This window comes from Capricornis sumatraensis, chromosome 1 (assembly GCF_032405125.1).
Source record: "Capricornis sumatraensis isolate serow.1 chromosome 1, serow.2, whole genome shotgun sequence".
In the NCBI taxonomy this organism is placed as follows: Eukaryota; Metazoa; Chordata; class Mammalia; order Artiodactyla; family Bovidae; genus Capricornis; species Capricornis sumatraensis.
Genome location: NC_091069.1, coordinates 497,608 through 511,487, shown reverse-complemented (window position 1 = coordinate 511,487; position 13,880 = coordinate 497,608). Strand labels below are relative to the sequence as shown.

At 55.6% G+C, this 13,880-nt stretch overlaps 1 protein-coding gene across 2 annotated transcripts in view; it reads right to left on the bottom strand.

Annotated features, from left to right (window-relative positions):
• Positions 1 to 13,880, bottom strand: part of PNPLA7 (patatin like phospholipase domain containing 7) — an 81,220-nt gene that overhangs the window by 4,507 nt on the left and 62,833 nt on the right. Inside the window, exons 22-27 of one of the 2 annotated variants that reach the window (XM_068983418.1) lie at positions 11,846 to 11,909; positions 11,576 to 11,744; positions 8,310 to 8,492; positions 7,675 to 7,793; positions 1,436 to 1,672; positions 1,180 to 1,336 (exon numbers count right to left, since the gene is read on the bottom strand). In XM_068983418.1, the coding sequence (XP_068839519.1) occupies positions 1,180 to 1,336; positions 1,436 to 1,672; positions 7,675 to 7,793; positions 8,310 to 8,492; positions 11,576 to 11,744; positions 11,846 to 11,909 (929 nt within the window). The remainder of the gene's footprint in view (positions 1 to 1,179; positions 1,337 to 1,435; positions 1,673 to 7,674; positions 7,794 to 8,309; positions 8,493 to 11,575; positions 11,745 to 11,845; positions 11,910 to 13,880) is intronic. The other variant, XM_068983422.1, reaches the window with a different exon arrangement.

Below are 13,880 nucleotides of genomic sequence, written 5' to 3'. Positions count from 1 at the left end.
GAAGGGGCCTCCTCCCTCCCCAGACAGACCCGGGAGGGGAAAGCTCGGGCGGGGGCTGCAGGTGGAGGGGGCAGGTGCCCAGGCACTCACGTGGGGACCAGGATGAGCAGCAGCGCACGTGCTCTTGGAGGACAGGGACCCAGGCGGCCCGGCATCATCCCCAGGCCCTCCCTCCTGAGGAAGCCCCTGCTCAGCACCGCCCCGCCACGCCCCTCCACGGGCCCACAGGCAGGGCCGCAGGGCAGCCCATGGGTTCCAGCCCCACACCCGCGCAAGGGCTGCCCAGCAAGCGCCCGTGGCTCAGCACACACTCAGGACGGCAAGCCATCAGGCCTGAAGCTCCATGTCTGTTCCCACAGCCCCAGACCAGCAGGGCCAAGAAGGGAGAGGCCTGCCCAGCGGTCTCTGGTCCCTCACTGAGGATGGACCCTCAGTGTCCGCTGGGGCCACTGCCCTTGAGGGCTGTCCTCAGTGACAGGAGCCTCGGGGACATGTGCACTGGGTAGACGGCCCGCTCTGAGAGCTTCTGCACAGAGCGCGACCGGCTCCTTTTCTTTTAAAAATGAGAATGCACTTCTGAGCCTTCTCACGGCCTCAGCCTGGGCTCCGTCCTGCTCCCCCTCTCCAGACAGAGCTCTTAGGAGGCGGGTAACGCGCCCCTCTGTTCCGCCCGGGCCCCGGATTCCGGGCTGTCCTCTGGTGCCTGTTCACTACAGGGCCCACTGTGTCCACAACGTGTACTTCTTACTCTCTGACATCTGGGGTCTCATACACCCGGGGAGAGAGACAGCCCAGGGCCCACCCAGCCCTTCCGGAGTCCACCCCCAACCCCCTCTATCTACTGCACACGCCAAGCCTGAACACCTCAGGGCCAGATGCCAGGCAACAGAGGGCAGCCCCGAAGCCCCAGGTCCACAGGAATTACTGGAGCGGGCAGGTCTCAAGCTGTGAGCCCTGCCCTGCCCTTGCCGCACAGACCCCCAGGCCAGGCCTCCCCCGCCTGCCTACCAGCACTGGTGCCCCGGTGGGCGTGGAAGTACGGTGTACCATGGGTGCACAGCCTCAGTCACCTTTGCAAGACCAGGCGCCAGAGCCCCCGCCCCCAGCACCGAAGCCCTCGCTGGCCAGCCACGCTGCAGAGCCGGCTGCAGGGGCCGCCCTGCCCCCACAGGGCCTCACCTCCGCCCACTGCTTGGCCCGGATGCGGATCTGGCTGTAGCTGCGTTCCTCCGAGTACAGGGCGCCCATGAAGGCCCCGATGGACGTCCCTCCGACCATGTCCACCGGGATGCCGCACTCCGTCAGGGCCCGGATGATGCCCACCTGCGCGCAGCCCCTACACTGACAGGAGCAGGAATCAGCGCCCACTCTGCCCACCAGGACCCAGGACGGCCGTCCTGTCCTGCCCACCCCTCAGCGCCCACGTCCTGCACACGTCGTGGGAAGTGGGGCAATGGTGGCAACTCGGACAGGGGCAGCGACGCTCCTGAACAGCAGCCGGCGCTCAGCCTCCTTGTGGGGGCGCTGGGGCTGGCTCTGGGTCAGGCAAAGGCTCATCTCTCCACGTCTGTGGGGTGCCCACCACACAGCCAGAAACAGCACTTGGCAGGAGCAGAGGCCCCAGGACTGCAGCGGGCGTGGGGACAGACGGCAGGAGCGGACAGAGCGACACCTGAGAGACAGGGAAGGCGGGAAGGCCTAGAACTGACAACTGACGTCGAGCCTTGGGTTCCAGAAGCATTCTAAACACAGAGCACAAATTCAGAAAGCAATAGCATTCCTTCACGTTGAAAACCCAAGGTGAAGAAAACTTTAGAACAGACTGAGAACGAAAAGGCATGCTACCTCCAAGGGGCAGCACCCAGAGCTGCGGCCTGCCCGCGCTGGCTGGGAGGTTGCGGCCTTGCCACCCGGCCCTTCTCAGACAGCGTCTGCTGGCCCATAAGTCAGGAAAGAAATAACAGCTTAAATCGAAGAGGGGAAAATTAAGGAAATAACAAAGACCAGAAATGAATGAACCAGAAAACAACATATAATAGACAGGAGCGAGAGCTACAAGCAGGTGCTTTGAAAAGATGAATTCAGTTGACAGCTCCTGGTAAGACTGATCCAGAAAAGTAAAAGTAGGGGAGAGAGACGTGGGGGTGGGGCAGGGAAGGAGGGAGACAGGCGGTTGTCGTAACTAACCTCAGCACTGAAGAAGGGAACATCGTACAGACGCTCCAGTTAAGAAGTTAATAATAACCTTGTGCCTTAAGTAGGAAAAATCAGATAAAATGGACACGTTCATAACACAAGTTATGAATGACACAGCTTCCCAGACCCGACCCTAAAAGCAGAGAACCCGGATCGCCCTACAACCATCACAACAGTGAATTTTTAATTCTTGAATCCTCACAAAATTTCACTTCCAGACGGTTTTACTAGTGAATTGTACTCCACATAAGGACGAATAGCAGGAGCCACAGAAGACCTTCCAGACAACAGAGGAGGCGGCAAACAAGCCTGCCTGCACTTCAGCTGAGGACAAGCACAGCCCGCCTCCCACGGACCCGGGGGCCTGGCCGGCAAGGTAGGGCCACAGGCCGCGGAGTCTGTCCCAAGGAGGCAGCGCTAGAATCACTCAGTGTGATCCATCGTATCAACAGAATAAAGGAGTCAATCACAGAATCCCACAGACCCAGAAACACACGCCCCCGTGATAAAAGCTCGGTCGGCTAAGAACAGAAGGCACGCCCTCAGTCTGGTACAGGGCGTCTCAGAGACCAGCAGCTGCGCGGCACTCAGCCATTAAAGGGGGTGCGGTCCTGACGCTGCGGGCAAGGCAACGGCTCGCTCAACACCTGCTCAGACCTGCGGAAAGCTCTAACCAGGGCAACAAATGAGAAGAGAAGCGAAGGCATGTACGTACTTTGCAAAGAGAGGAAATACTTTCTTTATTCTTGGAAGACGTAACTGTATGTATAAAAAATGCAAAAGAGCTACAGAAAAGGAAACAGAAGAAGTGAATTCACCGAGGTTGTAAGACGGCGTATTTACAAATATCGCTTGTATTTCTACATACCAGTGACAGACAGTGTAAATGAAACTTAACGCAGACCACTTACAACAGCAAACACCCATAAAATACCTGGATGGTTCTAAGCTCTACGCGGAGGTGCGGAGGAGTAAGGACGACCAAGACCATTCAAGGAGAGGGAGGGCGAAGGGTCACACTGCCTGACGGTCTCCTACAGAGGCGCCTGCAAAGCCAGGGCGCGGGCGAGGACGCACGGTGCGGTCAGGACAGCAGGCCCCAGCGCAGCCCACACCTGGGCAGGTGCCGGCATCTGAGCCGGGTGCCATGGCAGCTTAGCCGGGAGGGAGTGATGTGAGGGAGAAGACCCTCACCCACCGAGAGCTCCGCCACTCAGAGGCGGCAGCTGTGGGCGGATCGCAGGCCCAGAACCACAAACTTCGAGAAGATGAGGCCCCGGCAAGAGCCCCCCGAGCCCCAGAAGTTAAACTGTAAGAACCCGGGAAATCCCACTTCACCAGGTTAAAATGAGTTCATCAAAAAAAGCCACTAGGAAAGCTGCGGTACATATACACAAGGGAGTATTACTCAGCCATTAAAAACAATACATTTGAATCAGTTCTAAAGAGGTGGATGAAACTGGAGCCTATTATACAGAGTGAAGTAAGCCAGAAGGAAAAACACCAATACAGTATACTGACGCATGTATATGGAATTTAGAAAGATGGTGACGATAACCCTGTATGTGAGACAGCAAAAGAGACACAGATGTATAGAACAGTCTTTTGGACTCTGTGCGAGAGGGCGAGGGTGGGACGATTTGGGAGAATGGCACTGAAACATGTATAATATCATATATGGAACAAATCGCCAGTCCAGGTTCGATGCAGGATACAGGATGCTTGGGGCTGGTGCACTGGGACGACCCAGAGGGATGGTATGAGGAGGGAGGAGGGAGGGGGGTTCAGGATGGGGAACACGTGTATACCCGCGGTGGATTCATGTTGATGTATGGCAAAACCAATATAATATTGTAAAGTAATTAACATCCAATTAAAATAAATAAATTTATATTAAAAATAAATTTCAAAAAAAGCCACTAGGAAACAAAAGTCACAGACTGGAGACGGTATCAGTAATAAACACATCTGGCAGAAGACTCGTATCCACACCACACACAGCCCCTCCAGCAACACAGCAGAGGACACGCCGCCGGGAAAGGAGGCCCCGGAGCCCGAGTCAGGGATGCAGACCCGGCCCCAGCGGCACCGGGAGTGTGGCCACGCTCGCGCCGACAAGGCCAAGGGTGACAGGAGCGTGGGCGGCCGGGCCCTCACAGCCTCTGGGGTGTTGGATACATTCAACTACTCCAGGCAGAGGCGGGCTCCTAGGTGTTATCCCACAAGGAAGATTCGTGTGCAAATGCCGGCAGCCATCCTGTGCATAGCAACCAAACCCAGCACACAACCCAGACGCCGCGGACAGGAGCCCAGAGTCCAGGCAGCGATGCTGCCGGTGCAGCCGGGGCACACAAACAGCACGAGGCACACAGCTCACGGGCCGGGGAGACACAGGCCAGCAGAGAGGAAAACTCAGCAGGCGAGCACCGATATGCTCAGAGAGGCTCAAACTGCGAGACCCAGGCACTTCAAGTTCTTTCAGAAACACAAGAATGAAGAGACTTGCCTGCAAGACCCAGAGGGAACAGGCCTTGGGAACAAAATGACGTGGGACTTCACAGCAATCCTAGAAGCTACACGGACAATAGAAAGAACTCCCGGGGAAACCACTTCCACCCAGAGTCCCACAACCAGACTGTCCTGCAAGTGTGCAGAGAGCCAGCACGCGCTCTGCAAGCACGCTCCCGGCATCGGCTCTCAAGGAAATTTCTAGAGGAGTAACAGGCAAATTTGGCCTTGGAGTGCGGAATGAAGCAGGGCAAAGACTAACAGAGTTCTGCCAAGAAAATGCACTGGTCATAGCAAACACCCTCTTCCAACAACACAAGAGAAGACTCTACATGTGGACATCACCAGATGGTCAACACTGAAATCAGATTGATTCTATTCTTTGCAGCCAAAGATGGAGAAGCTCTATACAGTCAGCAAAAACAAGACCAGGAGCTGACTGTGGCTCAGATCATGAACTCTTTATTGCCAAATTCAGAGTGAAATTGAAGAAAGTAGGGAAAACCACTAGACCATTCAGGTATGACCTAAATCAAATCCCTTATGATTCTACAGTGGAAGTGAGAAATAGATTTAAGGGCCTAGATCTGTTAGATAGAGTGCCTGATGAACTATGGACGGAGGTTCGTGACATTGTACAGGAGACAGGGATCAAGACAATCCTCATGGAAAAGAAATGCAAAAAAGCAAAATGGCTGTCTGGGGAGGCCTTACAAGTAGCTGTGAAAAGAAGAGAGGCGAAAAGCAAAGGAGAAAAGGAAAGATATAAGCGTCTGAATGCAGAGTTCCAAAGAATAGCAAGAAGAGATAAGAAACACTACAGCGCCTTACTAGACGTCACTTTGAGTAAATTTCACTAAAAATGCTGCGGCAGACCAGCTGCTCCAGGCACCTCGCTGCCCCAGCCCACAGAAAGCACCCGAATGCCCCCTCACCTGGCAACTCTAAGCAAATTGCCTGGTTTCCAGGCCCACTAGCTCAGCTTTCACGTAAAAACATGGCACTGATACTGCCTCTGAATTACCGAAGATGAACAGACACAGAACTCACTAGCCCCACCCCAGTCCAGGCCGCACTCAGGGCACCAGCGTCACCGTATGGGGTCCCTCCTGCCAGCCTGAGGTCCCAATCCCAGCCCAGCCCTTAGAGCGAGGCGGCAACAGGCAGCAACACGCGCTGTGAAGGAAGATGGAACCAGGAAGGAAGCTGGAGTGGGCGGCAGGGTCCCCCAGAGGAGCAGCAGACCACTTCGCCCCACTTTCCCTTCCTTAAGGGTCCGTCCCTTCCCTAAAGGCCCATCCCGTCCCTTCCCTAAGGGTCCGTCCCTTCCCTAAGGGTCCATCCATTCCGAGGGTCCATCCGTTCCCTAAGGGTCCATCTGTTCCCTGAGGGTCCATCCCTTCCCTAACGGTCTCAGGCCAGAGCTTCGAGCCCCAGCATCTCCAGTCCTAAGGAAGCGAGGAGTGTTGAGTCCAGTTAGACAGACAGTTCTGAGGCTCACCTGCATTCTCTTAGACCTCATCCAGCTATGATTAGCCGAGGGGTGGAGGAGCCGAGCAGGGCGTCCGCCCTCTGGGCCCCTCTCTCCTCCAGCTCACTCTGGAAGGGGTGTCCTCTGGCCAAGGGAGGTGGAGAGCCAGGCCCCTCCAGTGGGCCCCAGGGACAGGCGGCCAGCCCAGGGAGTGCCCTGATGCCCATCGCAGCCAGGGGCGTGAGCTCCAGCCTGCAGGGCACCCTGGCCCTGGGACCCGCCCTCGGGGGGCAGGGGTCCAGCACAGATGCTGCCCTACCCCTCCGCGCACCGCTGTTTCAGCCGGCGGCCTGGGCCTGTCGCACGCTCACCACACAGCTGCCGCGCCATTTCTGCCCCGGGTGTAAATTTCTCTTTAACACACGTCAGGAGAAGGGCAGCAAGTGTCAGGACAACCTAGGGTTCAAGCTGTTTGGGCTCAACATCCTTAAAGGAACCCACCCACCAGCCCAAGGAGCTAAAGGCTGCTTCAGAGGGTCGTGAGCAGAGCAGATCCCTGTTTCGTAAAGCGGAGAGAGGCTCACCTGCAGGCCAGAGGAAAGAGGGGCCCATCAGGAAGAGACACGCTCTCCTGCGGCCTTCATGGAGGGTCACAGCTGTGCGTGGGAAGCACACAGGGACCCATGCCCACACCCACGCACACACACACACACCCATCCCATGCACCTACACACACACACAGCCACGCACACACCCACGCCCATGCACACCTACACACACACAGCCACGCACACACAGCCACGCCCATGCACACACACACAGCCACACACACAGCCATGCACACACACAGCCACGCACACACACCCATGCACACACACCCATGCCCATGCACACACACACACCCACGCACACACACCCATGCCCCTGCACACACACATGCACACACACCCATGCACACACAGCCACGCACACACCCACGCCCATGCACACACAGCCACGCACACACCCATGCCCTTGCACACACACACACACAGCCACGCACACACCCATGCCCTTGCACACACACACACACAGCCATGTACACACACCCATGCCCATGCACACACACACACACACAGCCATGCACACACACCCATGCCCATGCACCTACACACACACAGCCATGCACACACCCACGCCCTTGCACCTATACACACACACAGCCACGCACACACACCCACACCCTTGCACCTACACACAGCCACGCACACACACCCATGCCCTTGCACCTACACACACACAGCCACACCCACACCCATGCACACATACAGCCACGTACACACACACACGCCCTTGCACCTACACACACACAGCCATGCACACACAGCCACACCCATGCGCACACACACACATGCCCACACACACAGTCATGTACACACACTCTTGCCCATGCTCCTACACACAGCCACACATCCACACACCCACATCCAGGGAAGGGCATGGGAAGCAGAGGGACTCACCTTGCTCCCCCTCCCCCAAGGACCAAGGCGATGGCATTGCCGGTCAGCACTCTCGCCAGGCGGGAGAAGTCCGAGTGCCGGTCCGGAGGCCTCTGGTAGACCCGCTCGTACAGCTCCACCTATAAGAGAGGCCAGCAGAGAGAGCCAACCTGACCCGCTGCTCTCCCCAACTCCTGACCCAAAGCTGTCTCTAGGACACGCCGGTGGTTCTGAGCTGAGCCCAGCACCTCAGTGCCTGGGCTCGCCTGGGAGGGCCCCATGGCCCTGGGCCTCACCGCCACCGCCACCCCACGCAGAGGGTGTGCGGGGCCTGGATGTCTGGGCGTTGACACCACGGTCAGCTTGTGTCCACCGTGCTGCGGGGCCCTGCTCCCACTGTGGCCCGTGCCCAGTCTCCAGGGTGAGGACCCCAAGGAAGAGGTGCCTCAGGGTTCGCGGCTTTTTCTGTTCAAAGGAGGAGGCAGGGCCAACCTGAGGCCCCTGGGCTCGGCTCTGGCACCAAGTAGGGGCTCCTCCATCAGCAGTGCCGCCACACAACAGTCAGGCTCGAGCAGAACTGAGAGCCCCATCAGTGCTGCGGGCTGGGGTCAGAGGTGGAGGGAGGGCCGGAGGCAGGCCCCGGGGCCCCAGCTCACCAGCTTGGGCAGGCTCCTCCTGGAGAAGACTCGGCGAGGGCAGCAGAGGTGCAGGTGGCCGGAGCACCAGCCCCGCATGTTGAGCCACTCCGCGGTGCGGGCCGGCGCGGGCCCGTCCTGCCGGTGCAGCAGTGCCAGCTGCTTCTGGGCGCGCACAGCCGAAGTCTCCAGCATCCGCTCCAGCTGAGGGAGAGCGGAGCGCGAGTCAGCCAGCCCAGCAGAGCCCCGGCCGATGGCGGCCCCAGGCTGGACACCCCCTTGCCCATCAGCCCACACGGGTTGTGGCACCGGCCTGGCTGTAGTGTGCTGGGCCCTTCCTCTGTGAAGCCGGGCCCAGGGGGTTGCAGCTGCGTGCCCGCCGAGCTCTGGGGGCCTGCAGGCAGGGAGGGCACCGCCCTCTGCTTCTCTAACATGGCCTCGTGAACACACGCTGCAACCTTCTTCGGCAAAGGGGCGCCGCTCCTGGCAGAACTGGAACCCGCAGCAGAGATGACAAGTTTGTAGCTGACCCAGGACGGGGCGGAACGTGAGGTGAGAACAGAGGACGGACACAAAGCAAAGAGGTGATGATGCCACCTGACGCCCGGGAAGCTGGAGACGGTGGGACTTCGGGTGCAGGGCGACGAGCAGGGGCCCCAGGCCTTGCCTGGCAGCACCGCTGACTGCAGTGGGGTTCGGCAGCTCTGTGGACCTGAAGACACAGCCTCTGGCTCAGCAGCTTTTCTAGGTGGCGCCCTGAAGACACCCTTGCACACGCGTGTAGTAAAGAACTTTCACAGTCCACTGACAGAACAGACAGATGGTGGGGCGTTCACAAATAGAGACTAAACAGCCATAAGACGAGGAAAACAATACGGAGAAAACTCAGGAGTGTGAGCACTGAGGGAAAAGGGGGTTTCGAGATGGTACAGGCTTCAGCAGTGTGTGAGCTGAGAACCTCCAGACTTACAAGCTAGACTTAGAAAAGGCAGAGGGACTAGAGATCAAATTGCCAACACCCGTTGGATCATAGAAAAAGCAAGGAAATTCTAGAGAACCGTCTATTTCTGCTTCATTGACTACACTAAAGCCTTTAATGGTGTGGATCACAACAAGCTGCGGAAAATTCTTAAAGATATGGGAATACCAGACCACCTTACTTGCATCCTGAGAAACCAGTATGCAGGTCAAAAAACAACAGTTAGAACCTTACGTGGAACAACTGACTGGTTCCAAGTTGGGAAAGGAATACAACGAGGCTGTGTGTTGTCACCCTGCTTATTTAGTTTACACGCAGCGTGCATGCGTGCTTACCAAGCCCCTTTAGCCGTGTGGATTCTTTGTGATCCCAAGGACTATAGCCCACCAGGCTCCTCTGTCCATGGGATTCTCCAGGCAGGAACAGTGGAGTGGGCTGCAGTGCCCTTCTCCAGGGGATCTTCCTGACCTAGGGATCAAACCCGTAGCTCCTGCACTGAGGCGAATTCTTTACCTCTGAGCCAGCCAGGAAGCCCATATGCAGAGTTCATCATGCAAAATGCTGCACTGCAGCCAAGATTTCCAGGAGTGACATCGACAGCCCCAGATGTGCAGATGATACCACTCTAATGGCAGAAAGTGAAGAGGAACCAAAGGGCCTCTTGATGAGGGTGAAAGAGGACAGTGAAAAAGTTGGCTTGAAACTCAATATTCAACAAACCTAAGATCATGGCATCCAGTCCCATCATTGCACGGCAAACAGAAAGGGAAAAACTAGAGGCAACGACAGATTTCATTTTCTTAGGCTCCAAAATCACTGCAGACAGTGACTGCAGCCATGAAACTAAAGCACACTTGCTCCTTGGAAAGAAAGCTATGACAAGCCTAGGCAATGCATTAGAAAGCAGAGAGATCACTTTGCCAACAAAGGTCCATCTAGTCAAAGTTACGGTTTTTCCAGTAGTCACATACAGATGTGAGAGCTAAACCATAAAGAAGGCTGAGTGCCGAATAATTGATGCTTTCAAATTGTGGTGCTGGATAAGACTCTCGAGAGTCCTTTGAACTGCACGGAGATCCAACTAATCAATCATAGAGGAAATCAACCCTAAATATTCATTGGAAGGACTGTTGCTGAAGTCGAAGCTCCAATACTTTGGCCACCTGACGGGAAGAGCCGACTCACTGGAAAAGACTCTGATGCTGGGAAAGATTGACGGCAAAAGGAGAAGGAGGTGGCAGATGGTGAGATGGTTGGATAGCATCATCAACTCAACGGACATGAATCTGAGCAAACTCCAGGAGACACTGAAGGACAGGGAAGCCTGGCATGCTGCAGTCCACGGGATTGCAAAGGATCTGATTTAATTTAGTGATTGAACAAAAAACTTAGTGACTGAACAAGCAGCCAACAAAGATGGCATAAAGTAGAACACTATTCACATAAAAACAGTGCCGTATACACACAGAGTGAGACGAGGCGCTGGCTTCACAGGAGGCCACCGGGGCTGCTGCTGGCTGCCTCACGGCCTCTGTCTCAGTCCAGCTCAGGCACTCAGTCGGTCTGACTCCTTGTGACCCCGTGAACTGCAGCACGCCAGCCTCCCTGTCCATCAGCTCAGTCGTGTCCAACTCTGTGTGTCCCCACGGACTGCAGCATGCCAGGCCTCCCTGTCCATCAGCAATTCCCGGAGCTCACTCAGACTCATGTCCATCGGTCGGTGATCCCATCCAGCCATCTCATCCTTTGTCCTTCCCTTCTCCTCCCACCTTCAATCTTTCCCAGCATCAGGGTCTTTTCCAATGAGTCAGTTCTTCACATCAGGTGGCCAAAGGATTGGAGCTTCAGCATCAGTCCCGCCAATGAATAATCAGGACTGATTTCCTTTAGGACTGACTGGTTGAATCTCCTTGCAGTCCACTCTCAAGAGTCTTCTCCAACACCACAGTTCAAAGACAACAGTTCTTTGGCGTTCAGCTGTCTTTACAGTCCAGCTCTCACACCCATACATGATACTGGAAAAATCACAGCTACCTGCCTGCTCCTGCTAAAACACCACCAGGGGTAAACACAGCAAAATGGTTTCGAAATGTGCAGAGCAAATGTCTGGGTGTTTGCTCTTACTATTCACCCCTTCCTGAGTTCTTGAAATACTTCATCCAAAGAAAAAAAAGTCAACCCGGGTCTGAGGAAAGAGAGGGCCATGCTAGCCAGGACCTGCCCAGCCTGCTGCCGAGAGACCACGCCCCCTCTCCCCAGCCCCACCGCCGAAGCCCTGCCCACTGCCGCGCTCCCGACCCCAGCTCACCTCGCCGACCCTGGGCTCCTGCTCGCCCAGGCCCACGACGAGGATGCAGTCCGCTTGCCGGATGCAGCACTGGGTCCAGGGCGTGAGCGTGCTGTCCGCCTGGTAGAGCACGATCCGGTGGATGTCCTCCTGCTGCCCCAGCCAGCTGGACAGCCGGTACTCGTGGATACTGGAAGGCACAGACACCTGGTGTGTTTCATGGCTGGGCAGGGCCCCCTGAGAGCAGGAGGCCGGGCTCGGCCAGGCTGTTCCCACGCGGAGGCCTCGTACCTGTCCAGAGCAGCGGAGCCAAGGCGCTGTTTTATGCTGTCACTGGTCAGCAGCAGGGCAGGGCCTAAAAACCACCACCAGATGCAGAAAACTGCCGGCAGCCCACCTTGGAGGACAGGCGAGGCCCTTCCTCCTCCTGGAATCTGCTTTTCGGGAAAGCAGTAAACCTCTCACAGCTCTCGAGGAAGTGCCTGTGGCCCTGAGGAGACCCTCCGGGCAGGGACCCTCCTGCAGTGTGCCAAGGGAAGGGCTGCGCCAGGTGCAGGGACGGGCAGCCTCTCTGAGCCTCAGTCTCCTCCTCTGTACACACTGGGCTTGAATTTCTGCAGCTCTGTAACTGTGTGTGTGTTGGGGGCAGGGGAAGCACAAGCTTGTAAAATGCGAAATCAGACAACTTTCCCAACCCAAGTCAGCAGCTGGCTGGATTCCAGCAGATGCGGTTTACCAGGATGGAGACGCATGCTTTCACACGCTGTCTCTGGGGTCAGCTTGTTCTTCCATCTATAGGGTGGCTCAGATGGTAAATAATCCACCTGCAGTGTGGGAGACCTGGGTTCGATCCCTGGGATGGGAAGATCTCCTGGAGACAGGAAAGGCTACGCACGCAGTATTCTGGCCTGGATAATTCCACAGACTGTATAGTCCATGGAGTTGCCAAGAGCTGGACACAACTGAGTGACTTTCACCTTCCCTTTGGGATTCCCTGATAGCTCAGCTGGTAGAGGACACACATGCAATGAAGGAGACCCCGGTTCGATTCCTGGGTCAGGAAGATCTGTTGGAGAAGGGAGCTGCTGTCCGCACAGACACATCTGCTCAAGCAGGAGGGCTGCCAGGGGTGGGGACAAAAGCTGAGAGACGGTGGCCCTCAGGGTCAGGAAGGCTGCTGGACCGCCCTGAGAGTGAAGAAGCCCTGCTGCAGCGGGAGCAGCCCAGGCTCCCCTGCAGCGGCATCTGGCCTCCCTGAGGGCTTATACTTAGAAGGGGAGAGACAGGAAGTCACTGCCTGTGTTTAGCTGGAAGTGTCTGCTTTCTTGACAGCATACAAAATAAGGGCGTGTTCTACAGGGTGGAACACTCGCCTAGAGCCAGACATCCTGGAGCGGGAATTCAAGTGGGCCTTAGGAAGCATCACTACGAACAAAGCTAGTAGAGGTGACAGAATTCCAGCTGAGCTATTTCAAGTCCTAAAAGGTGACGCTGTGAAAGTGCTGCACTCAATATGCCAGCAAATTTGGAAAACTCAGTAGTGGCCCCAGGACTGGAAAGGGTCAGTTTTCATTGCAATCCCAAAGAAAGGCAATGCCAAAGAATGCTCAAACTACCACACAACTGCACTCATCTCACACCCTAGCAAAACAATGCTCAAAATTCTCCAAGCTGGTACATGAACTGAGAACTTCCAGATGTTCAAGCTGGATTTAGAAAAGGCAGAGGAACCAGAGATCAAATTGCCATCATCCGTTGGAATGTAGAAAAAGCAAGAGAATTCCAGAAAAACATCTACTTCTGCTTTATTGACTATGCCAAAGCCTTTGACTATGTGGATCACTACAAAATGTGGAACATTCTTAAAGAGACGGGAATACCAGACCACCTGACCTGCCTCCTGAGAAATCTGCATGCAGGTCAAGAAGCAATAGTTAGAACCGGACATGGAACAATGGACTGGTTCCAAATCGGGGAAGGAGTACATCAAGGCTGTATACTGTCAGTTTGCTTATTTAACTCACATGCAAAGTACATCATGAGAAACACTGGGCTGGATGAAGCACAAGCTGGACTCAAGATTGTTGGGAGAAATATCAATAACCTCAGATATGTAAATGACACCACCCTTATGGCAGAAAACAAGGAAGAACTAAAGAGCCTCTTGATGAAAGTGAAAGAGGAGAGTGAAAAAGCTGGCTTAAAAGTCAATATTCAGAAAACTAAGATCATGGCATCCGGTTCCATCACTTCATGGCAAACAGATGGTGAAACAATGGAATCAGTGACAGATTTTATTTTCTTGAGCTCCAAAATCACTGGAGAT